The 25202-nt window shown below is 33.3% G+C and overlaps 2 protein-coding genes across 3 annotated transcripts; one reads left to right on the forward strand and one right to left on the reverse strand.

Moving 5' to 3' along the window:
• Window positions 1-1074: 1074 nt before the first annotated feature.
• LOC107462425 (polycomb group protein FIE1) lies at window positions 1075-4254 on the forward strand. Its single transcript, XM_016081006.3, is given in 14 exon segments — window positions 1075-1329; window positions 1587-1652; window positions 1814-1936; window positions 2130-2165; window positions 2167-2211; window positions 2292-2384; window positions 2494-2569; window positions 2738-2817; window positions 2886-2957; window positions 3267-3326; window positions 3453-3549; window positions 3711-3774; window positions 3855-3914; window positions 4010-4254. Coding segments are annotated over 14 exon segments (1125 nt in total). The 5' UTR covers window positions 1075-1149; the 3' UTR covers window positions 4083-4254.
• Window positions 4255-4463: 209 nt separating this feature from the next.
• Window positions 4464-12061, reverse strand: LOC107462424 (uncharacterized). Of its 2 annotated transcripts, none has more exons than XM_016081005.3 (19): window positions 11589-12061; window positions 11375-11487; window positions 11225-11279; window positions 10862-10956; window positions 10571-10637; window positions 10433-10495; window positions 9992-10162; window positions 9807-9900; window positions 9622-9701; window positions 9424-9499; window positions 9269-9312; window positions 8555-8622; window positions 8215-8300; window positions 7970-8127; window positions 6522-7860; window positions 6107-6393; window positions 5677-5880; window positions 5445-5601; window positions 4464-4961 (listed from the first exon to the last, which is right to left on the reverse strand). In XM_016081005.3, the coding sequence occupies exons 1-19, from the start codon at window positions 11787-11789 to the stop codon at window positions 4660-4662; spliced, it is 3660 nt and encodes a 1219-aa protein (XP_015936491.1). In that variant the 5' UTR covers window positions 11790-12061; the 3' UTR covers window positions 4464-4659. The 2 variants fall into 2 exon arrangements, with proteins under 2 accessions (XP_015936491.1, XP_015936490.1); XM_016081004.3 differs by having other exon boundaries at window positions 9424-9502.
• Window positions 12062-25202: the final 13141 nt, after the last annotated feature.

Raw genomic sequence — 25202 nt, forward strand, 5'->3', positions numbered from 1 at the left:
GAACATTTCACTTTTTACATAAAGATTAATAAATTTTCCATTAGTTGCTTTTTTATTTCTAATTGCTTTTTATATTGTGAGTAATATCCAAATCAATTTTAAAGGATAACAAATTTTAATTGTTAAATTAGTCTCTAATATTTTATTTTGTTAGATAAATTAATCTTTATATTAAATTTTGGTTAAAAATATCGACAAATGAATCATTATCATTGTAATAAAAATATAATAGTCTCTAAATTTTTTTAAAATTTTCATATCATTCTTTTTATAATAATTTGATGTGAATATCAATTTTTTCAATAAAATAAAAAATTAAAATATTTGCCTAAAATTTTTTCAGAGACTAATTCTAAAAATTATTATGTTTTTTACTTTTTACATTCTCTTTATCTGACTTTTATATATTTCTAACACATATATAATCATTTAATATATTTGTATTTATATAATTTATGATATAATAAATAATGTCATCTAAATCTACTATTTTATGCATATAGCGTTACTAAATTAAAGTCCAAATCTACTATTTCATGCATTAACGTTACTAAATTAGATATTTGTATAGTAAATATAGTTGGAAAATGCATGAACTAATACACTTTTAGTGTAAAAAAGAGAAGAGTTTATTGATTTAAGTAAAGCAAAAATAAAAAAATATTAATCACCTAAAAATCTCTTAAAAAATAACTTACAAGGTATATAAAACAAATTTATAAAATAGTTTCTAAATACTAAAGAAAATATAATATCTCTAAGATATGATAAGATTATAGTAAGTGGCAAAACTGAATAAAAAAAAGTCTTATGCAAAAAATTGTTAAAAGTTAAAACTAATTAAAAAAAGTATTGTTTTGAATTTAATTTTAATATACTGATAATATAAAATATTTTATTAATACATGGTATCTATTTTTTTAGATAGTCAATCACATTATTAATAAAAAATAATTATTTTTATTAATATAATATTATTTAATTAAATATACATTAAACTTAATTTAAACTGTGCATCAAAATTAAATTTTTAGAACAAAGGGAAGAAATTATAAAACAAAAGTAAAAGCTGTTATTTTTTACAGTGACGGAGAGAGTGGGAAAGAAACAAAAGAAGCGAATTTTGGTGTTTGAAGAGAAGAAGAAAAAATGGCGAAGGTTTTTGGTTTGGGGAGTGAGCCAGTGGTGGGTTCACTAACTCCATCGAAGAAGAGAGATTACAGAGTCACCAACCGCCTCCAAGAGGGTAAACGCCCTCTATACGCCGTCGTTTTCAACTTCATCGATTCCCGCTACCTGAACGTTTTTGCCACTGTTGGCGGCAATAGGGTTTTCTTCTCTCACTCTCTATCTTCTACTCTTTTTTTCGTTTCATTGTTATTTTCTAAAAGAAAAAATTTGAATCAGGGGTTTAAGATTAAGACTAGGTCTTTTAACTTTTATTCTTGTCATTGCTGTTAGATTCTGTAAAATTTTGTAACTTTTCACTTTGTTATCCTAAATTCCTAATTATGGTTGAACCATAGCATGAGCTTATTATCTTAATCTTCATTTGGTTTATTCATTTATTTATTTATTTTGGGCAGATTACGGTTTATCAGTGTCTTGAAGGAGGAGTTATTGCTGTTTTGCAATCTTATGTTGATGAGGATGTAAGTCCAACACTGTTTTTTTCCCTGACATTTTATTATTTGTTTTGAAGAATTTAATTGTGTTTCAGCTTTGAGGTGTGTTTTTTAAAAAATTAAATTTTAAGGAAGTTTGAAATTGTTATTGGAAAAATGCTTCAAATTTCATCTGTTATGTTGACCAGAAGGATGAATCCTTTTACACAGTGAGCTGGGCAAGCAATGTTGATGGTGCCCCATTTCTGGTGGCTGGAGGAATTAATGGCGTAATCCGAGTCATAGATACTGGTTCTGAGAGGATATACAAGGTATACCACACCTTTCATGGGTTGGTTTATTCTTTTTTACATACAATAGACCAAAATAATGATGGTTGTTTGATTTTATATTTAGTGTTAGTTGTTAGTTCACAGTTATGTAGGAAGCATTGGGATGCTGAATGTCTTGAAAATGATTTCTTTTATTCATATGATTCTTGACGCAGTGCTGTTTTTTCATTAGAGCTTTGTTGGGCATGGAGACTCCATAAACGAAATCAAGGACCCAAGCATTGAAGTCATCGCTTGTGATCTCTGCAAGCAAAGTGAGTAGCTTTCTTTTGTATAAAATTTTGATGGTAAGAGTAGTGGTTTCCTTCAACCATTCACATCTAAATTTGATTAGGATGAATCTGTCCGGTTATGGAATGTTCATACTGGAATATGCATTCTGATATTTGCCGGGGCTGGAGGGCATCGTAATGAAGTTTTGAGCGTTGTAAGTGCATTCATATGTATGCAATGTATTTCTCTATACTTTCTTGCTTAATTAGTAGTTCTTTATCTTAGTTCTTTATTGTAGTTCTTTATCTTTTTGCTTTTTATAGGACTTTCATCCATCAGATATATACAAAATTGCTAGCTGTGGCATGGATAACACTGTAAAGATATGGTCGATGAAGGGTAAGAGTATATTTCCATGCCATTATTTTATTAAACCTGGATATATACGATCTGTGTAAAACAATCTCTCATCTATGCTTGTCAGCAAAACAGAATGGTGTGTACCAATTGTAATTAAATATTATTGTCTTTCTCATTTAAGTGATCCCGGCTTTTATTCTGGTGCAGAGTTCTGGACCTACGTGGAAAAGTCATTCACATGGACAGATCTTCCATCTAAGTTTCCCACAAAATATGTGCAGTTTCCTGTAAGTAAAATTTTATTTGTAGAAGTACAGACATATGTGGGATCTTTTCTAATAATAATTCTTTTCAGGTATTCAATGCTTCAGTTCATTCAAATTATGTCGACTGTAATAGGTGGCTGGGTGATTTTATCCTCTCAAAGGTGAGTAATCACACTTTCCAGAGTTATTCTGCTTCCATGTGGCAACCAAAGGTTGCATTTTGGCTTCCTTCACATGTTATAAAATGATCTTTGTGAAACCGAATACTAGTAAAAGGAAATGTTCAACGGTATTTCTGAAACTCCTTACCAAATCCTAGAAAACTTGGTTTTCAACTGAACCACAATGCTCAAGAGTTTTATAATATTCTTTGAACTCAACTACATTTCATATTAACTAATATTATTCCCTTTATATTACATAAATTTATCTACCGATTCTGAAATTAATGGATTATATTGCATTTCCAGAGTGTTGACAATGAAATTGTCTTGTGGGAGCCTAAAGTGAAGGAACAAACTCCAGGAGAGGTTTGTTAGAATTATTGTCTTGTTTTATTTCATTTTAATTTAGACTTTTCTTTTTTTAATTTCAGTAATTATTTGCAGATACAGTTTCAATTTTTTAATTTGAAAGCATTTGTTTTTGTTGTTTAGGGTGTAGTTGACATTCTCCAGAAATACCCTGTTCCTGAGTGTGATATCTGGTTCATCAAGTTTTCTTGTGATTTCCATTACAATCAAGCTGCAATAGGTAATAACTAACTGCAATTTCTTCTCAAGTCATATTTTGTTTTCTTCTTGTAACTGTGTATTAGACAATTTGTTCATTTTGGTTTGCTGCCACCTCATCTTTTGATACACAACATTTGCTACATTTTATTTACAATTTTCATTTCCTTTTGGCTTTGCCAGGTAACAGGGAAGGGAAGATTTTTGTTTGGGAATTGCAGTCAAGTCCACCAGTTCTTATCGCAAGGTTTGTTTATCATGTTATAATGATGAGACATGTTTTTATCTTAGAAAGTTTTTTTATGCTCAATTCATCACCTTTTCCAGGTTGTCGCATCCTCAATCGAAATCTCCAATCCGGCAAACTGCCGTGTCTTTTGATGGAAGGTAAATGCCATATTCTTATGTTGCTCTTTTGATGGAAGGTATTATCTTCTTCCCTATGTTTCTTTTCTCAAGCAGTTCCTTCTGTTATGCTGCAGTATTATTTTGAGTTGCTGTGAGGACGGCACGATATGGCGCTGGGACGATGTTACAAACGTGCCACCAGCTTAGCTTAGCCCATGACTGGTTTGGCCAGTCGTCGGAAAATAATTATTTTAGGAACATTGTTATTATTTGTATTCTATTTATTTTATTGTTGAAATAGTTTGGTAAGTGTTGAATGCTGTTTCAAAAAATGCAAGAAATGTTTCATATATGATATTAAAGTATTCTATTATGAATTGTCCTTTAATAACTCCTCTTATTATTCTTCTTTGCTGTGCACTAGACACCTGGTTGTTGTAAGTTTGTAACTGTGGTATCTATCAATTAGCATTGAACATCGTTAAAAAATTGTGTATATATAACGTTCAAATCTGGAATTTTCTCCTGCCTCATTAAACTGCCAAGGCCTTTGAGAACTACCTTTTTTACGTTGAAATTTTTGCTACATTTTCAAGGGAACAAAATTTTTATACCAATGAGACAAAACTTTGTTATACCAACGAGACGAAGCTTAATTTCTGCCTCACTGATACAACACCCAACAAGAGTTTGCAATTTTGTATACTATATACACAAGAATCATATCCTATGTAAATTAAATCTCGTAACTTAAAATTGTACATCAACAAAAGGTATAGGGCCTTTAAAGTTGATTCCTCAACTGCATCAATAGGCCCTGCATGGTCTCAATCTTTTGACTTAGTTTGACAATGGTACGGTGCTGAGTGGAAGAAGAGTCCAAAGTACCAACATGAGTGATTAGTTCACTGAGTTTAGCCTGTGACTCTACAACCACTTCCTCAAGCTGAGTTAATGTCTCTTCCATGGTTTTGTGTGGTCCTTCATTAACCCCGCTTGGTAAGGGAGAATGTCCTCTATTACCAACAACACTACCATCTCTGGTAACCTTTTCAGAAGAGAAAATCTTGTCAATGCCCTCGCTTCCTGCAAGTCACCGTACCATGTTTAGAATATTAGAAAACTACTACAAATAACTATATCATTGTTGGTACCATTACTAGAAACAGTAGAAACTACCTGCAAATCATCATAACATTATTGGTTATAATTTGTCCGAGTATACAGTTATTTAGTTAGAAACAAAGGGAGTAGGAAAAGTAAGCACAAATGTATAGCCAAAGGATCAAATAAGCTATACAATCAACCAAAGCTAGAAGGCCTAGAGAGTGATAACGTTGCATCATAGTTTTCCATTGATTTGTCGAGCATTCTAAGTATCATACATGACATGATCACTAGTTGTCATCAATGAACCAACCACTTGGATTCATGAAACCTTGCTTCAAATCACTATCCATTACCTATATATTTAGTTTACTGAAGGCTATAACATAATAATAGAAATTAAAAGAACAAGATATGTCCAATGAAAATTAATTCAGAAACATTAGAAAATGGAAAGCATACCTAGATTACCAAGTTGATCTATTACAGCCTGACCAACAGAACCTTCCAGCTTAAGCAGCCGCAAAACTCCAGCAGTGATTCGGCCAATCGAATCAATTTCAGATTTGCACAGCAAAGTGAGGTGCTGAAGCTCATCCTTGGTTACTGCTGCTTCAATCTGCAAGGTACAATCATCATCAAACGCAACATTCATGAGACGATGACCTATATCTAACTATGAAATTCCCATTACCGGTTGTTTAACAGCGAACTTTATGTCTTCCACTTCCCAATTCACTATGTCATCAGGGTTGTCCTCACATAATATCAAGCGAACTTCAAGACCAACTCCCTCAATTGTGTTACTATTTTCTTTATCCCCGTTTGCAATTAACATTGATGGAGGATTGCCCTTTTGGATATGAGGCTTTAATATTCGTAGCCCTTCAATTCCTACCTGTAAGTGCAAGCTCAATAAGGTAAGGTGTATGAAAGGGGTAAGACATATCTGGATGATAGACAAGAAACAGAAAAGAGATACACGTAGAAAACCAATCAGTAAGGATATTGAATTTTTTCATTCTCAAAGGAGAAAGAAAATTCTTAATTCTGCAGTAGTTTGGAGAAAAATTTACACACAGATTGCATTAAATCTTTGAAACTCAGAAGGAAACTTTTTCTACCGTAACAAGCTCTATTGGATTTTGTTTTATCCGCCGCAATTGTGCTTTGCCATCTAGAACCTTCTTTGGGCTACTTTTTGCATTTACTCGTAAACCACGGAAAGTTGTGTGCCAACACCTCTCTTCTCTGTCTACAACCTCAAGACTGGAGAACCACCACTGTTCAGCCATCTGATCTGCACCTTCAAGAGCAAATAACCAGTCTCTCAATTCTATAGTTACATCCACGTCATCTGGCTTCTTCAGGTGTGGAAAACTGGTTTCCTCCCCTTGTCTCATACTTTCAGCTAGCAAAAAGTTCAGCAAGTCAGAAATGTATACTTAACAAAATTAGTTTATGCAACACAGAACAAATCTATTTTATGTAATAAGCAAATATAGCAACTAGAAAAAATCAGGTGAAATTGCTTCATACCATCTTCTGAATTATCAACCATGAGAGGTGTTGTCTTAAAAAGTTTTGATAAGGGTCCTTTTTGTAAGTTTTCCAACCCTTTTGAAAGGCCTGTCCCAGGGCCTCCATCAGGTCCAAGTATTCCAAATCTATGCAGGAGGGCTTCAGCATAGTTCATTCCTCCACCAAGTCGAACACTAGAAACAGAAGCTGACACATTTAAACTATGAGACTCCATATCTTGCTCGAATAGTGGAATGACATGAACCATACTGATGTCTAGAAAAGGGATTGAATGAGCATTTCCATTCATTGGATGTTTCTTATTCTTATCTACCCAAAAAACAGCTCTTAGATGAGGATATCCATTATCACTTGGTGAGGGAACATTTTCGCTAGGACTCAAGAATGATCCATTTTCACATGGTAAGTGCCCCTCAGCATCCACACAATCTATCTGGACACTCTCCCACCGTAAAGTAGATGAAACAACAATAGCCCCTCCAAGGGTTTTATGGGCGGCATTAATGAATAGATCATCTCCGATAAACTGTACTAAAGGCATTCCCTCAACATTCACCGAAGACTCTAGAAATCTAAGTTGGAGGTCCTTTACTGTTAAACTCACAGCAGTATCACTGGGAACCTTGTCCATCAGCTTTCCACTAAAAGACTTGTCTCTAATGTCCTCTAATTGTTTCCTTTTCCCAACCATAGCTATTTTCTCACTAACTCGCCCAAAATAACCATAGACGTCCAGGACAAAAAATAATTGTTCAACAGAAGTGTTGGATAGATACTGGCCACAAGCAACTCCAACCCTGACAATACCCCCTGAAGGAGGAATATGTAACAGTGGACTGCCATCAGCAGTTGCCATAGCTACTTCAATGCAAGCATCTTTGAGATCAACACATCTCAACAGTCCTCCAGTTTGTCCAAGGTAATTTTGAAGTTTGATTTTGTCATTACATGCCTCCAGGGACAAAGTAAGCTGCGATGCTCTGGCAGTCCACTTCTTCTGGCTAGCATCGATCGGTTGACCTTCCCAAAGACTAAAACAAGCAGGATCCTTTTCAAGGTTCAGCATTCTTAGTTTCAATGAGGGTGAATCAGAAAAGAAAAGGTTTTCAATATGGAGTCTTGCTCCAGTGAAGGAGGTCTGAACTGTATTATTATCCATGTAGATTTTAGAAATATCAGTTTCAATGTTGTCTAGTGGAACTGTAAGGTCAAGCCCCTTGAGACTGAAAATAAAAGATTTTATTGAGAAGTCCGGTAGAATGTCACCAGGACTGACAACAATACCATCAGCTAAGAATGAGGATATCCTCAGGCATGTTTCCTCCTGAAGATGAACCTGAACAAATATACAAAGATCATCAAACATATAATTGACAAAAAAAAAAGACAAAAAAGATGCACTATACGTCTGTAACAAGATATTTATTGAAAGATGATGCACATACCATAAGAGGCTGACAATCAATAACTGTCTGAGAAGCAAAGGATGGTGGAAGTGGTGAAGGCATGACTTGAAGTGCATGGAGGCATATTAGAGGGATTCCCTCAATCACTTGCCACTGCTGTTCTCCTAGAGGGTATATTGGAGGGCAAAAGCTTCTAGCTGCCAAAAGAAAGGATTTAAAAACCAGTTGTTAAGCATTGGTAAAGTGGTACATTATTTTCAAGAAACGTGTTCATAACATAATACCAAATTCAGGCACATGGAAAGCATCTTTTGTGACAGCTTGCATCGATGGTTGCACTAGTGTACACTGCGGAGATGAATAGATGTCCCTGCATTCCAATGATAACAAGCAACCTAGTTACATTATTACGTTATAGTGATTAGTACAGTCAACTTAGGAAGGAAAACAGACTATTGTGCCATTAAAACTATCAAAAGCCACCAAAATGATTGATCAACTAGAGCATATGAGAAACCCTTATTTTTTTTTGTCTCCTCTTGTCAATTTGCATTAATTGCTCAGGATTTAATGCAGGATCTAACCATGAAAGTGGTTTTATGGACAGAGCACAAAGGCACAAACCTTAAAATTATTCCACCAATTGTAATCTTGGTCAAGTTATTGTCATTCTCTCCTTCAGAAAGACTGGCCTGCAAAAGTACATGAAACAGTATAACTCACTGATAGCCTGATAAAATTGCACAATAAGGGGAAATAACATGGCAATATGACATCTTAAAAGCACATTTGTTAAATGCATGTGACATCTTAACCTTTTGCAGCATACATACACCCATAGCATGAATCAACCAGAGAATATAAGGAGCTTTCTTTTCTTACCTTTCTCTAAGAATGATTAGCTGTAGTTATAAGAAATAAACTTACCACACTAAAATCACATTGGCAAAACAAATATAGCAACTACAATTTTGTATTCCTTTTGTTTACTTATTTGTTTCTGCATAGTGCATATCTTGTTACTAATGGAGCCTCCAAAGACCCCCTCCCCCCCAACACACACACAAAAAAACACACGCAAAAAAAAAAGGAAAAAAAGCAGATATAAATTAAAAAAATATATATCGAAGGGAAATATTCTGTCCTATGTTTTTATATTTGCTTTTGATATAACCAATTCTATCCTTCCCTCTAGACAAGGCTAAGGTGTTGTCAGTTTATCACCAACACTCATAATTGAAGAGTAATATGGGACAAGTACCCAAGAAAGAATAATGGGGGAAAGAATAGTAAGATTATGTAAAGAAAAATAAAATGAATATGAAAATAAAGCATTACCCGAGAGAAAAAGAGGGACTGCAGCAAAAGCTCAAGCTGGAATTCTGCAAGTTATTGTCATTGGTTGGATCATTTATTAACTCTATGAATTTGACTATATAATTGAAAGAGGTTTAAATTTATCTAAAAAGAAAGCTATGTGGCTAGCAACAAACCAGTATCTTTAATGCAAAGAAATATATGATCTACAACAATCGAGACCAGAGAACGCCCAGCAGCTTCAGTTGATCGCTGCTATGATTCAATTACAGAAACACTCAAAGGATGTCAAAATGAAACAATATTTTTATCCAAAGGAAACTACTGAGGATGGGTATTCTGAAACACTGAAAAGTTAAAAAACAATGTGAAACCTGCTGAGTCTTTAAATCAACATCGCCCCTGTTTAGACAGACATATAATCCTGTCATAAAGCGGAGAAGTGCGCGTAGGCCTGCTCATACATGTTGTCGAAACTCATGTCAGTGATGTCACAATGATGCCATGTGTATCAATTCAATGTGGATAAAAGAAACATTACATGTGCCCTTTTACTTACCAGGTTCACTTAGTGCAGGGCAAACAGCTTCATTGATGTGCAACTGAACCTCAAGCCCAAGTGGACTGTTCAAGTCAGTTCTCTGAACTGTTATCTGGCAGTTATAAATTCCAGCTATATTTCATGACTCAACATTCAAACATAAAACAGATGTTTATAAAATTAGTTGTAGGAACTATATTTACATATGCTTCTCCTGATATTCCTTCAATAAAACGCTCTCCTCCAAAGAATACTCGCTTTGCACCATCATCATCTCTCAGGTTTGATCCCTCTTCAGAGAAGCCTAATGCAGCATCCGCGAACATGTCAGGATGAGGCAAAAGATCAATAGACAAAGATTCCCATTCTAGTTTCTGAGAAAGAAAAAAGAAAAACATGTATGAATTATTAGATGGTAATGCCAATAAAAGCAACATAACATCCACAACCTTGAGAGTATAGCTAAAAGTATAATTGCTTTTTATGAACCATTCTTTTTATTTTTCAATAAAACTTATTGGAACTATGTATTCTAATCATATAACTAAATGACAACTGTAAAATAAGCAAAATGAAAGAAATAAAAGCAAATCAATACAGATTACACATATAAGTATATTAAAACTAGAGAAGGAGGTAATTACTTTGAAGACATATATATATTTCTTGTTACTGGAGAATTCCCGTGCTTCCTTAAGATTTACAACCTGTAAAGGCAAATCTTTCAATAAAATGCCATATGCAAGGGTGTCAGATTTTTAAGCCTGGGTTTCAACAAATACCTGCCAGCTTTCATTTGTGGTATACAGCGAAAGGTTATGTATTGTGATAGATGCCATTGGTGGTGCCCTATAAATAGATTTCAGGGAAAACTTAAAAACATAGTACTTGAGCCAAACATAAAGTGAAATTCTTTAGGTTTATACTTAAAAAATACTTGATAGACCCGTCAGAGACTAAGATGTCCACGTCAGTTTCAATTTCGATTTCAATTCATTCCAAATCATAACAGTTGACAGGGTTGGTAGAGCACAAATAAACCAAATTCTGAGCATCAAGAAACAAGAATTTACCATGTTGCTCCCACTTTTCGACGCGCCCCCCCACCACCACGAGTTTCAAGTAATAGATTAACTGTGTGAATTTGTATAGTCATGCCATCAGAAATCTGAAACCGTCAGTAACTCTATCAATGAGTAATATTTTCAAATGAAAAATGTCTTTGCATAACAAGTAATTGGTCATCGCTATGAAACTACCAAATCTATGGAAAGGAATGCTATAAGCTGAATCACAATTCAATCAACCTTACACTAAATCCTTATCATATTCATCTCTCATTGTAAAACAACCAGTCCCCATTGGCAATAACAGCAACGGAAACAAATATAGTAAAAAATAAACTGAAAGAGAGTAAAGTGACAAGTGTCACAAACCTTATCAGCAAAACCATAACCACTACCCTTCGAGGTGGCAGCCGATGAAGTGGCACTGCACATAAACCAAGCTTAGTGAATAAGCATTGAAAAACAGCATAAGCATCCATCAACGCACAAAAATAAAATCAAGTAACAAGTTTAATTCACCTGTTGTTACTACTAACAGATGCATCAAAATCAGAATTCTCCTCCAGAACTAGATCAAGCCGATCAATTTGCACAATGATCGGCTCTACTTGCACATTACTCACGGAAGGAAGCTGAAAAAGAAAAGAAGAGAATTGGTTAATAATATTAACAAATTTAGAGTTAAAAAATGAATAAATCGCAGCGGAGAGAAAGAGGATTGAAGAAGGTTAACCATGATGTCCAATTTGGCAACTTTAGCGGTGGAAACGTTAAGCGCAGGTGGCAAGGCCAAGCTGGAATGCAAGGCATCACCATCGATATCTAAATTGGAGAGACTTAGAGTGCGGCCTTGAAGCTTGAACTGCTCTCTGGAGAAGGATTTGAGCCAATACTTGAGTGTGTACTCTAGAGCACGAGCTAGTATTGACTCCATTCTAAGACAAGCTACTTCTCAGTTCAGAATTTCAGATCAAGATCATGGAAGGAACTTGGGGACTCTGAATAACAATCGTTTGATTCCTTGAGAGAGAGAGCACGTGCGCGGCACGTGAGAAGATAACAGCAGAGGACCTGTGTCGGTCTGAATTCTGAAATTGCAACTGCGCACCTCTTCTTCTTCTGTCCTTTTCTTTTCGTTTCTTTTCTTTTCTATGCTCTTCTGTTCTCTTTCTATGTGCTGTGAACAATGGTTCCTCACGTCCTCTCTTAATTGGGAAAATACGCAGAATATGTTTTAACTGAGTTTAATTATGCTTAAATATATAATTTCTATGTAAACTTTTTTATCTTAATTTAATGATAAATAAAAAAATTAATTTTGATACCCTATTCAGTTTTATAGGTACATATAATTATATAATATCTTACATTGATGATGACATGATGTGAGATAAAAAAAAGATATAATTAAATAATTAAAAAATATTTAATTAACAATAACATATAAAAATTAATAACTTTTAAGTATGTTTTTATAATAAAAATTAATATTTATTTATTAAATTAAAAATAACAATTTATAGTACTCTTTTAAGTATTTTCAATAATCTTATTTTTATTATTATTTTGGATTTCAACTTTTATTAGTTATGCTTTTATTATTATGTATGATTCACCTTTTATTTAATTTATCATTTGTAATAAAAACAATAATACATATTATAAAAAATTAGAATACTATTGAAACTAATAAGGCGAGAACATAGGTGAACATGAAAGTTATAACTTCTTGTTTCAGGTGAAAGCGTCTTTAAAATGGAGAATTACATTTGTGTGTTGAACAGAAGAAGTTACTAAATATAAAAAAATAAAAAAACTTAAACGTATTTTTATCTTTTCTAACGTGTTTGTCAAATACATTTAAATTTGATTAAAAAAACACAAAATTAAATTGATATATAAGTGCGCGTTATATTCTGATTTTAATAATAAATTTTGATAATGACAAAACTTAAATCCATTGTATAGGAGAAATATAATGACCAATAATTTCTTAAATAGAATTATATTAACTAATTTTTTTTAAGTGAAAAAATATAAAATATTGTTTACAACACAATTTATTGACCCTGCTACTGTGTCAACCCAATTTGTGTCTACATCGCTGATGTACTCCAATTCGCGGGTGCTAAATCAGAAGTGGCCATTTCACCGTGGCCAGTCCTGCATTGGGAAGTCAGACTTCATTTTCGACGTGCAGTCTACTCTTTTTCTATGTTAACTTTCGTTTTGCTGTCTTCATTCTTAAATTGAGGTTTTTCCATTTGACATGAGCTGCAGATGAGATGATCATATGTATTTTCATCCCAATTTTATCTCTGGTATATTTTGGAAATTAATTATTTTTGTTTATTTATTTAAATAAAATAACCTATTATCAAAATAAAAAGTATTATTATTTCTTATTAATTATTCGTTGATTAATTTATTGAGATTTATAAATAACAAACATGAAATTAGTTAGAATAATAAATATCTTTTTTTGTATCCTACTTTTCGTTTCCCCAAGATTTCCGTCAAGTCAGATAAGATTATCTTTATTGATTAGTTGCAATCTTGTAATTAGTGGTGTATTTTGACTATTTTCTCATACTTTTATTACTTTATAGTTTATACAATAATTCTTATTATTACTTAACATCCATTGGTCACCTTGCTTCTTTTTTCTATCATACATTTCAAACACTTGTAAGGCATAATATATTGTCAGTAATATATTCTCTGTAACTGATTTAAATATTATAAATTTCATACCTCTGTTTTCAATAAACAAATAAAGTGCAAAGTGATAAATATACCTTGAATATTTACGCTTCAGAAAAATTAATTTCTAAAAAATATATCAAAAAAATCTTTACAATAACAAATGTAAATAAATTACATTCAATTTAAAATCTTCTATTTTAATCATAGAAAATAATCTAAAAATAATATATCTACATCTATAATATAAAAAAATTTATTAATATTTTTTTTAAGAATTAATTTATTTAAAATATAAATTTTTAGATATTTGTTTGTCATTTTATTCGTAAATAAAAAAACAACGAGCAAATTGCAGATGAAACAAAATAGTCATATTGTAACCTGGCAAGTTGCAAATTGTAGTATTCTATAGTATGTAACATGCTTTTTCTCCTTGATTATTAGAGTATAGTAATAGTAGTAACATAACATGCTCAAAAAAGATCAAGTAGCCTTACAAGTTACAATTATCAGGTTCAGTTTAATATATGTATTCCCGATTTGACAATATAAGCTGTCATTATCTTTTATTTTTATCACTTATAATTTGAATTTAATTTTAATATATTATAAAATAATTTTATACAAATATAAAAGTAAAAAATTTTTAAATTCTCATCTAAACACATAATATTTGTCAAGATTAAACTCTTATTATTTTTTTTCTCTTAGTAAAAAAAAATAAAATATAAACTGTCATTATATTTTTTTAAAAAAATATGAAATACAATCTTTTTTGGTCTACGGTATCTCTCAACCCGACACGTCAAAGACTAATCCAACCCAGATCTGAGCTTTATTTAAAGATCTGCCGCTGACTAATGGGTTACTGCATGAGCTGCCCACTCGACTAACCCAAATTAATTATGAAATACAATTTAATTTGTGTACAGTGAACCCGCAGCCCATACGTTATCGTACATGGCCCATTCATTTCAATCACAAAACATTTTTTGTAATTTTTACTTGACCAAAAAACGTTTTACCAGAAAAACAGAACTTGTTAATTAAATTAATTAATTTTCGATTACATATTAGAGTTAAATCCAAAGTGGTCATCAAAATTGACAACGTATATTAAAATAGTCCTACAAATTTTACTTTCCGAAATTAACGTTATGATTTTAGTCGCTTTGAAGTGATTTCATATACAGTAGAGACATGACAAAAATAAATAAATATACAGTAGAGAAGAAAGTGGATTTTGCTAACATAATTAGGATTTGGTTAAACAGTTAATCATTTCAAGGTCATTTATGGCCCACAATATTTCTTTTCTTTTTCTTTTTTCTCTTTTTCTTAAAGAATTCCTTTTAACCTGGTTCCAGAATCTAGACACGTTTAGTGCTTTATTCCTTTTCCAAATGGTAAACCAGCTAAATGGGATGAAAGTGAGAAGTGAAAATTGATGTTTGATAGAGTAGAGAGACAAAATAATAATTTTAACTCAGATATATTGGCTTTATGATCAATTTCTGATTTTTTTTTGTGACAGATTAATTTTTTATTTATTATGCCAAAATAGGCTAATTTTTTTTATATTATAAATAAACATGTGATATGCGTTGATATTTTTGTAATTTTGTGTTTTACCCTGTAATGGATATGATCCATTTTTTTTAAAAGTACAAAACATAAATAAATGACTATTTGTATCCATGAAAGATGAAAACGCTGACATTTGTATCCATGATAACCTGAAACTAAAGTTATACCTATAATAGATGCCCTCCGTGTGACAAAAGTGCCCTGATTTAGATCTGAACTTGGTTCGTGGAAATCCGATCCTACGTGGCACTCCCTCCGTTATCTTCAACCCCTCTCTCTCTTACTCACTCTCTCTCTCTCTCTCTCTCTCTCTCTCTAAACCCCACTCTGGCCCTTCTTCCTCAACACTCGCTCCCTCACCATCTACTCCGCCCTACACACTGACAAAGCCATCCTCTTCTCCCTCCCCACCACCTCTGACCCCATCAAGGACACCCTCCTCACTCTCATGATTTCCAACCACTCTTCCTTCATCCTTACATTCTCTACCTCCCCTTCCTCTTCCGCACTCCAGATCCGGAATGGCACTTTTCAACCATCTCTTCATACTGGTCAACCAAGCCAGCCAAGTAACCGTGCATGTAGTAAGAATTCTCAAGGAAAACAACATCATCATTATCCCCCTCGTCTTCATCTATCTCTTTTCCAGACTCATTCTCCTCTTCATCAATTATGGAAAAAAAATTCAAACTTTGAAAAAAATTAGACACTCCACAAATCAGTAACACAAAAAATCAAAGTGAAGGAGAAAAGGACCCGCGATTGAGGAACGCAGATATGAACGTGTTGGTAATATTTATTTCTCAAATAAACATTCTAATTTTTAATAGCATCTCTCTCTTTCTCTGAATACAAGTATTCAATTAAGTTAAGCAAACAAAGCACCCATCTTTATACAGAAGAGAGAGAGAACAAAAATAGCATAGAGACATAAGACATGTCTGCTTTTGATACCTACAGCGTCGACTCCGATCACCACCAAAACCACGCCGACGAAGACAACTTCTCCGGATACGGCGGCTACTCCAACTTCTCCGGCGGCAATGTCCCCGTCGTTGACCACACTTCTCCGTCTGCTTCACCAGACATCTTCGGGTTCAGCGATTTGGATCCAAGCTACTCCCAGTCTCCCTTCGAAACGGTGCATGTAGCAGAAAATGGTAACGACAACGGCTACCACAATGTTAGCATTTTTGTCTCAGACGAATCAGTGCTTCCAGGCCTACAGAGATGGGATCAGAGGAAGGTTACGCCTTTCCTGAGTGGCGCCAGTGAGAAGTGAGAAATGATAAAAAATTTTGGGAATTTGAAAGATTCAAAAATCCTTAATAAGGATGAGGTTGTTGATGTTGACGATGAGAGGAGAAAGAGGCTGTTGAGGAAGAGGCAGAAACATCGAAAAGGGAGAACGGTGGGTCGATGATGTTGATGGCTATGGTGGTAGCAAGGAATGAGAGCGGTGGTAGGGATGTAGAGTTTGGAATTGGGGAAGAGAAGATGGGGAATAAAATTATAAATTAAAATTAGATTATATTTAAAGGGCTTGGGGGTTTGGAGTGCCATGCAGGATTGGATTCCCACGAACCAAGCTCAGATCCAAGTTAGGGTATTTTTGTCACACGGAGAGCATCTATCATGGGTATAACTTTAGTTTCAGACTATCATGGGTACAAATGTCAGCGTTTTCATCTCTCATGAGTACAAATGGTAATTTATTTTACAAAACATAAATGACGTTTTGTCGGTGAATAACAAATTTTAATTAAAAATAACAAAACGGCATCGATATTTTGTAGTAGAAGAATATTTTTAATTTTTTTATATATAAAATGGCAGCGACGTTTAGCTAATTTTTTTGTATATTGAAAAAATGTTGGTGTAATACTCAATCATTGGATTTTATGGTTTTTTTAAAATTGTGGGAGTAGGACAATACGCCCCAAATAAAAATATACAATACAAGGGGGCGTATTGTCAATACAAGGGGGGCGTATTGTCCTGCTCCCACAATTTTAAAAAAATCATAAAATCCAATGATTGAGTATTACATCAACATTTTTTCAATATAAAAAAATTAAAGTTGCGACATTTTGTATATTTTTTTATTTTTTAATTGATAAAAAGAAAAACATAAGTGACATTTTGCTTAAAGAAACATTTTTAAATTATTAACCAGTCAAAACGTTGCTGACGTATTACAGAAAAAAGTGAAAACATCAACGATATTTTGTGTTGATAGGAATAAAAAAAATATATAATTAACTATAAAAAAAGTACTGAGTTGTGCTAAAACGTAAAAATGAAATGAGAATTTTGTTCTACATAGAAATGGAGTAGTTAGAGCTTTGTTTTGCATAGTGTTTTCAATTTGAAAGAGTGAAAAAAATTTGTGAGTGAGTGTGATAAGTGTACATATAAAATAGAGGGTTATGTTAGTTCAAAATATATTACAATAGTCAGATTTTGTCTCATATATACGAGAGTGAAAATTTTTTATGCGAGAATCCATGTATTATTGTTGTTCCTCTTTCAATAACATATGAAGGATTTAAGAGTATATTTTTTCAAAATGTAAATCATCAAATACAAAAGAGAGTTATAAATATTTTGCACAAACATGGTTTTGTTTAATTTCAAGTAATACATGTGGCTGATGAAATTAGTATGCAAGAAATATTTTTGGCATATCATCAAACTAGAGCACAGGTCTTACTTATCAAGTTATATGTTAAGTTCGAGAAAATCAATGATGTTGGTTTTCTGAAACCCAACATAGATTGGATGTGTTATAATATCGAAAACGATGAAGAATTTGAATGTAATTATGAAATTATTGGTACACTTGAAGATGTGGAAGAAGATGAGATGATAGGTGGTGGAGATATAATTGATATTGCAAATACACTAACATGCCAACATCCATTTGGAGAGTCATCTTTTATGCCTACTTTGAATCTTGATACCATGCATGTACCAGAATTATTATATAGCTCTTGAGATGGATACTGGCCTGCTAGTATATTTGCAACATCAATCACATCTCCACCACTTATCATCTCATCTTCTTCCGCATCTTCATGTGACCAACAATTTCATAATTGCCTTTAAACTTTTTGTTCTTTTAATATTGTAATCCATTCAGTCTATGTTGGGTTCTGAAAACCAGCATCATCAATTTTTTCGAACTCAACATACAACTCAATAAGTGATGCATGTGCTCTAGTTAGATGATATGCCAAAAATATTTTTTGCATACTAACTTTATTAGCCACATGCATTATTTGAAATTGAATGAAACCACCAAATATAAGTACAGGCTGTCTGTATAAAATATTTGTGACTCTCTTTTGCATTTGATGATCTACAGTTTGAGAAAGTATACTCTTAAATCTTTCACATATTATTGAAAGAGAAACAACAATAACATATGGATTCTCGCATAAAAAGTTCACACCCTCATGTGTATAAGACAAAATCTGACAATTGTAGTATATTTTTAAACTAATATAACCCTTCATTTTATACACTTATCACACTTACTCACAAATTTTTTTCACTCTCTCAAATTGAGAACATTCTGCAAAACAAAACTCTCATTACTCTATTTCTATGTAGAACAAACTACTCATATTTCATTTTTGCGTTTTAGCACAATCTAGTATTCCTTTTATAATTGATTTTATATTTTTTATTTTTACTAACACAAAATGTCATCGACGTTTTTACTTTTCTGTAATACATCAACAACGTTTTGGCAGATTAATAATTTAAAAGTGTTTCTTTAAGTAAAATGTTATTGTCATTTTTCTTTTTGTCAACTAAAAAAATAAAGAATATACAAAACGTAGCTGCCGTTTTATATATAAAAAATAAAAAATATTCTTCTAATACAAAACTCCAAAGCCGTTTTCTTATTATTTAATTAAAAATTGTTATTTATCGACAAAACGTCATTCATATTTTGTGCTTTTTTTTAAAAATGAATCAGACTTATTACAGGGTAAAACACAAGGTTACAAAAATATCAACGTATATCACATACTTATTTATAATATAAAAAAAATGAGTCCAAATTTTACTCAAAAAGTGCATGCTGGACTAGCTAAATAGTAGACAAATTTATTTGCTCTTAAATAATTTAAATTTACAACTTTGTACAATAAAAGTTGGTGCTAAAGAAAAAGTTGTTATATATACTTAAATTTTTAAAATAAATAATTTTATAACATAGTATAAAAATTTTTATGATAAAAAATATCTAAAATTCAATTTTATTAGTCTAAAAAAAAGACATGTGGTAAATAAAAAAAAATCCAAATTTAAGTTTTAAAATTTAAAAGAGACTATTGTATATAAAAAAAATATATTAGATATATAATATATAATTATATATTTTTACTTATAACTTAAATCTCTCGAGTAAATTATTTTATTTTATTTTTTTATCAAAGATAAGAGAAATTCGAATCCATAACTTATTAGATGAGTATGTGGAGACTATGTCATTTAAATTATACCTTATTGACAATAAGTTATTTTACTTAAATGACTAAAATTCTTCAAATTTAATTAATCAAATTCCTAACAATTCAATCAATAAATTTTGAAAAAAACTAAACTTAAAAAAATATAGTATTATCGATGTGAATGAATGAACAACCCCGAATGTTTTCAACCATAAGTAGTCATTTTCCGTATGTCATATCAATATCAATATTAATAATCTCCTTAAATCATATTGAATACAACTAATATTTATCTTATGCATAAAAAAAATGGTTCACAATTATATGCCATGAGTGCTTGACCCCACATGAATTTATCTACCGCGTTTGATACATAATCAAAGGAAAAGGCTCTCTGCATCGCGAGGAACGCGCTGAAGAGGGAGCCGCCTTGGGGCACTCCATGTCTTTTTCGCGGCGGAGCCTGAACGCCGGCAGGACGACACCACAGTGAGTGGAGTTCTGGACCGAGGCTGCGACGGATCCACAGAGGAGGAACTTCTCATCATCAGCTTCCTCATCGCCAGAGAGATGGAGGTGATGGGTGTGTGTATGTTTTACAAGATATATTTAAGAAATTGAAAGTTAGATATTATTTTTTAACAACCTCTTTTATTTTGTTCTATGGAACATGACCCCATTTATATGCTCAATCAATTTGAATATAATAAACTCCAAATATAGATACCATTGGTTTAGAAGAAACCAATGAACAATGAACAAATAATAATAATAAACACATCTCGTGTTGTGTTTGTATTATTAAATTAAAAAGTGAACATGTGCTATCAATGTCTTTACCTTGACACAAGATCATGGGCTCATGGCATTGCTAGTGTATGTGAATAAGAAAATGAAAAAGAGAAAGGATTATTTAGGAGACAAATAAATAACCTTTGATTCGATGAGTAACATTTATCGTTTTGCAACCATTACGAGACAGCTGGGCTGCTGACCAAATTAAATTGTGGAAATGGCAATAGTATAAAATAAGTGATATTTATATATATCACATGCACATTTTTTCTAGTATTAACAGATAATAAATGTATGGCATTTCAATACTACAAAGTTAGCTATTCCTATAACAAAATAGTTTTATGTAACCTCACTACCATAAAAACAGAGTTTAGTGATGAAAAAACATAGTGGTTAAAGTCTAAAAAAACTGTAGCCACAATGCTTTTGTCACGAATAAGAATCTGCAATAAAAAAATATACATTTTTAATCAGCCACAATTTTTAGTTAATTAGTCACGATTTTTGTAACCGTAAAGACTTTTTAATAGTCACCGTTCATGCTCCAAAACGTGATAAATAAAAATAATTAAGACGAAAAGTATAATTCTATCGCATTTTATCTGTGGTTACTTTAGACATGTCAGATTTTTTAGTCACACTTTTTTCCGTAGTTAATATTGGTAGATTATTTAGCCACTACAAAAAAATCGCTGAATACCGTCAAATTTACCGACAGAAAAATGAATAAAATCTGAAGGTAATTTAAATACCGTCAAAAACAATTAGACGGTATAAATCTTGCAGATAAATGTTTACCATCAGATTTTTTCCTCCAACGATAAGTTGCGACAGATCATCGACTTGAAAAACCAATTGGTTACTGGCGGATTCTTCCGACAGTATTGTTGACGCCAAAAAATGTTGTTTTGCATACTGTTACCGTCGGATTATTCCTATGATAGTTTCAATGGTAATCTCAATTTTTTTTTTTTAGTTTGCAATACATGGCCAATTTTAAATTTAATTTTTTCGCTCAATTAGTTGTCCATTCATAAATAATAAAAAACTATATTTAATTAAAATAAATAATACACTGTTCAAATATACAATGAACAATAAAACGGAAAACAAATAATTACAGATCTAGGTAGTCATCGTCGTCGGTCCCGTAGCCTTGAGTCGGTAACGCAGAAGGCGATGATGTCTGTATGCTATCAGTAGGACCGCTGCCACCTACAGCAAGACCGCTGCCACCTGTGGTAGGATCGTTGCCATCAGTAGCGGTGTTGCCACCAGCAAGGTCGATGCCAGCAGTGCATATCTGGGCTTGGTACACCTCCATTTGAGCCTCCATACGCTGCATTTGCTCCAACGACTCCTGAAATTCCAGCTTGACCTCATCAGTAGACATCACGCAATTGAGGATCTCCTAATACCTCTCCTGATAATCGTTAAGCTCCTGAGCTTACTGCTGAAGGCTGCGTTGGAGTTCCTGCACCTGCAGCATCAAATCCACGCCTTCTTCGGGCTTGACGGCTCGACTAGTGGCGGAGCCTAACGATAGCCTCAACGTGGATGTGCGGAGGCTGCTGACAGAGAACGACCCGATCCTGTATACGCGGTTCTTGTACGGCGCCGAGTCGGTCTCGCGCCAAACCGCATCGGGATCGATGATTGTAGCTGCAAATCCATCGGCGGCTTCCTTCCTACCTTGCTGAGACTGTTGACTCGTGGCCTCTAGTCTCTATGTGTAGGACTCTTGTGTAATTAACACAAGTTATTATGATTAGTACGCTGACAGATATATAGTTAATCTCTAATAATATTATAGCAGAAGATAATCAGATATATGTTTACTCACATAATGGTCCTGAGACTGCTGATTAGCAAATGTCTCTTTGTTCTCCTTCAATGTGTGGGTGTACTTGAACATCTTCGCCAACGTCACCTTGCGATCTAATGACTTCGATTACACATGTTGTATTAAAACAATATGATTAGGATACCTAGTATTGATATGTAGAAGAATATAACTAAGTTGTTAACAAAATTAAAGTCACTTTACATACAACCTGCCCTTCGTCTTCATGAAGGTCACTGAGCTGCCAGTATACTTGGATGTCGAGGCCCTGTTAGCTTTGTTGGTGAGACGCCGATGCTGGAACCCTTTATCGGTCTCCCAATGAACAAACAGAGCTTTCTTTATGTCCGGTCAAAGCCACTGTGTCCGATGGTCCCTCCCTTGATGAATATCATCCAGCATCTGATGGAGCCACCAACCCATTCTATGGTCAAATATCTTTCTGATGGTCAGATCGCACTCAGGGGCCCATATAAAGTGGAACTGCAACAAAGAAACTTTGAAATTAGTTAAGAAAGATAGAAGATATAAATTAGCTAAAAAGGTTTGAAACTAAAAAAAATAGTAATTACTGCCCATTTCTGAAACCATCGCTCCCTGCTCTCAACAGGGATCTTCGTTTAGCTGAGCCAGGAACGGTCGTACATCAGTTTAATGACATTGGTCATCTCAGGCTTTGTTGTTCGGCGCAAACCTAACAACAGCCCACAAACAAAAATCAATCTAAATCCACTAAACAGGAATTATAATCATTAAAACTTAAAATAATAACCAAATCGACCTAAATCCACTAAACATAAAACATAATCATTGAAACTTAAAACAATAACCAAATCAACATAAATCCTCTAAACAGGAATCATGATCCTTGAAACTTAAAATAATAACCAAATTAACCTAAATCCACTAAACAGGAATCATAATCATTGGAAACTTAAAACAATAACCAGGCAACCATAAATAGGAAATACATAAGATTGAACGCAATACTTATTCCGTGTCGCCAACAGGCCAAATGGTCAACCATACGATAGGAGGTGGTGGAGGGGCATCAGCTACTACCTCACTTCCGTAGCTAGACTCTAGGACTGCGGCATTCGTCACTGGAAGCGGTATCGCCGTGCATGCAGGCTGCTGACCAGTAGGAAGCGGCGTTGTCACCGTAGATGGAGGCACATAGTCTGGGTTAGGGACTATGATGAACGACTGGTCCATTAAACCCGCAACCTATGGCATCATTGACATGGTCGGAGTAGACGGAGAGGATCCAGAAGTCCCTGGAGTACTGGAAGAAATCCTCGCTCTACCCTGACCACGGCTACGATCACGACCAGTAGCCTGATCCCAGCACCTCTGTTTATTGACATGTTTGCAAATATCAAATTATCAAATAATCAGCAGCGTTTTTCTAAGCAAAATAGTCATCCATGTAGTAATTAATACAATTAGACGATTCCAAATACTTTCACAATTTAAAACCTAATGTATTGAATCTAAACTAACTTAATCAACCTAAATCCACTAATTTTAAAAAATAAATTGAACTAACTTCGAAACTGATTGAAAATTAAAATTCTAATCAAACCTAAACTAAATTCAACTAAAATTAAACAAATCAAATTCCATAGGGTAAAGTGTATCAAATTTGCAATATTAGGTAAGAAACCTCAAACATTCAAAATTCAAAAACGTCAGTCAATGAAAAAACAAATCAAATTCTATCAATACAAATAGTCAAAACAAGAGGAGAACAAGCAATAATTTCAAGGGATTGATCAAAATTTTCAATAAAAAGCTTTTTGAGGTATATAACAAATATTTGGCATCCAGAGTCATAAACAACATAACTTAGCATTAACAAGTAATCTGTGCAACACCAATTCACAAAATTCAATATTAATGACACAAAAAAATAGTAAGTCAGCAATGTTAATAATAAATTCATTAGACAGTAGTCTAATTAATTCAAAATAGCAAAACAGTAATTAACACGATGAATAAGCATAATCAAATAATAAACCAAATAAATTCAGCAGTAATTTTTCCATTAATTCAATCAGCAAACTCAGAATAGTTCTGGATACTTTCAGCAACAATTTAGAATCTATAAATCTAAATTAACTATCCTAACTACCTAAATCCACTAAAACAAAAAATTAAAGCTAACTCAACTAATTAAATCAATCTAATGAACTAAACTAACTAACAAGATTTGAAAAAAGTTCAAACAAAGAACTTTGAATGCAGGGTGCAGAAAGCAACAAAGAAGGAGGGAGGAAGGCAACGACACCAGGTTGTTGCCAACGCTAGAGGTGGTGGTCGTGAGTTGCCGGAGCATGGAGATGGAGGCTATGGCCTGAGAAGGGTGAAAGGAGAAGGAGGAAAAGACCGTGCGGGGTTGAGAGGGAGGGAAAAAGGAGAAGAAAGAGGCGTCGACTGTGGGGGTTGACAGTGGTTTGAATGAGGGAGAAGGAGTTCGTGATTTGAATTTACGCCACCTTTACTGTTGGAAAATTCTAATGGTACACCATTGCAGATTACCAAAACGAATCGTTTCACTAAATTGAGTAAACCTAATGGTAAAGGACACACCAATTTAATTTATTTTTTCTCCAAAAATTATTGGCAAATTTACCGTCAAAAAACAAAATCTGTTGATAATTGAAAAACCTTACGGATTTGACGTGGTTACTGCCAGAAAATTCGCTGCTACTCTACGACGCTAAATCCAATGATACTCAATATTTTTCATATAGTAAGCCATGTTATTTTCGTGACTGACCCAGATTGTTTTATCACATTTTTGTGACTAACTTGAAATGACCATAGTAAAAATCGTAGCTAATTATGAAAAACAATAAAAAAGATCATAATATAGATATTGCTTAGCATAGAATTACATCAAACAAGATTAAAGGGAATACCCACATTCCTATAAGTAGTATCC

Source organism: Arachis duranensis, chromosome 8 (assembly GCF_000817695.3).
Source record: "Arachis duranensis cultivar V14167 chromosome 8, aradu.V14167.gnm2.J7QH, whole genome shotgun sequence".
In the NCBI taxonomy this organism is placed as follows: domain Eukaryota; kingdom Viridiplantae; phylum Streptophyta; class Magnoliopsida; order Fabales; family Fabaceae; genus Arachis; species Arachis duranensis.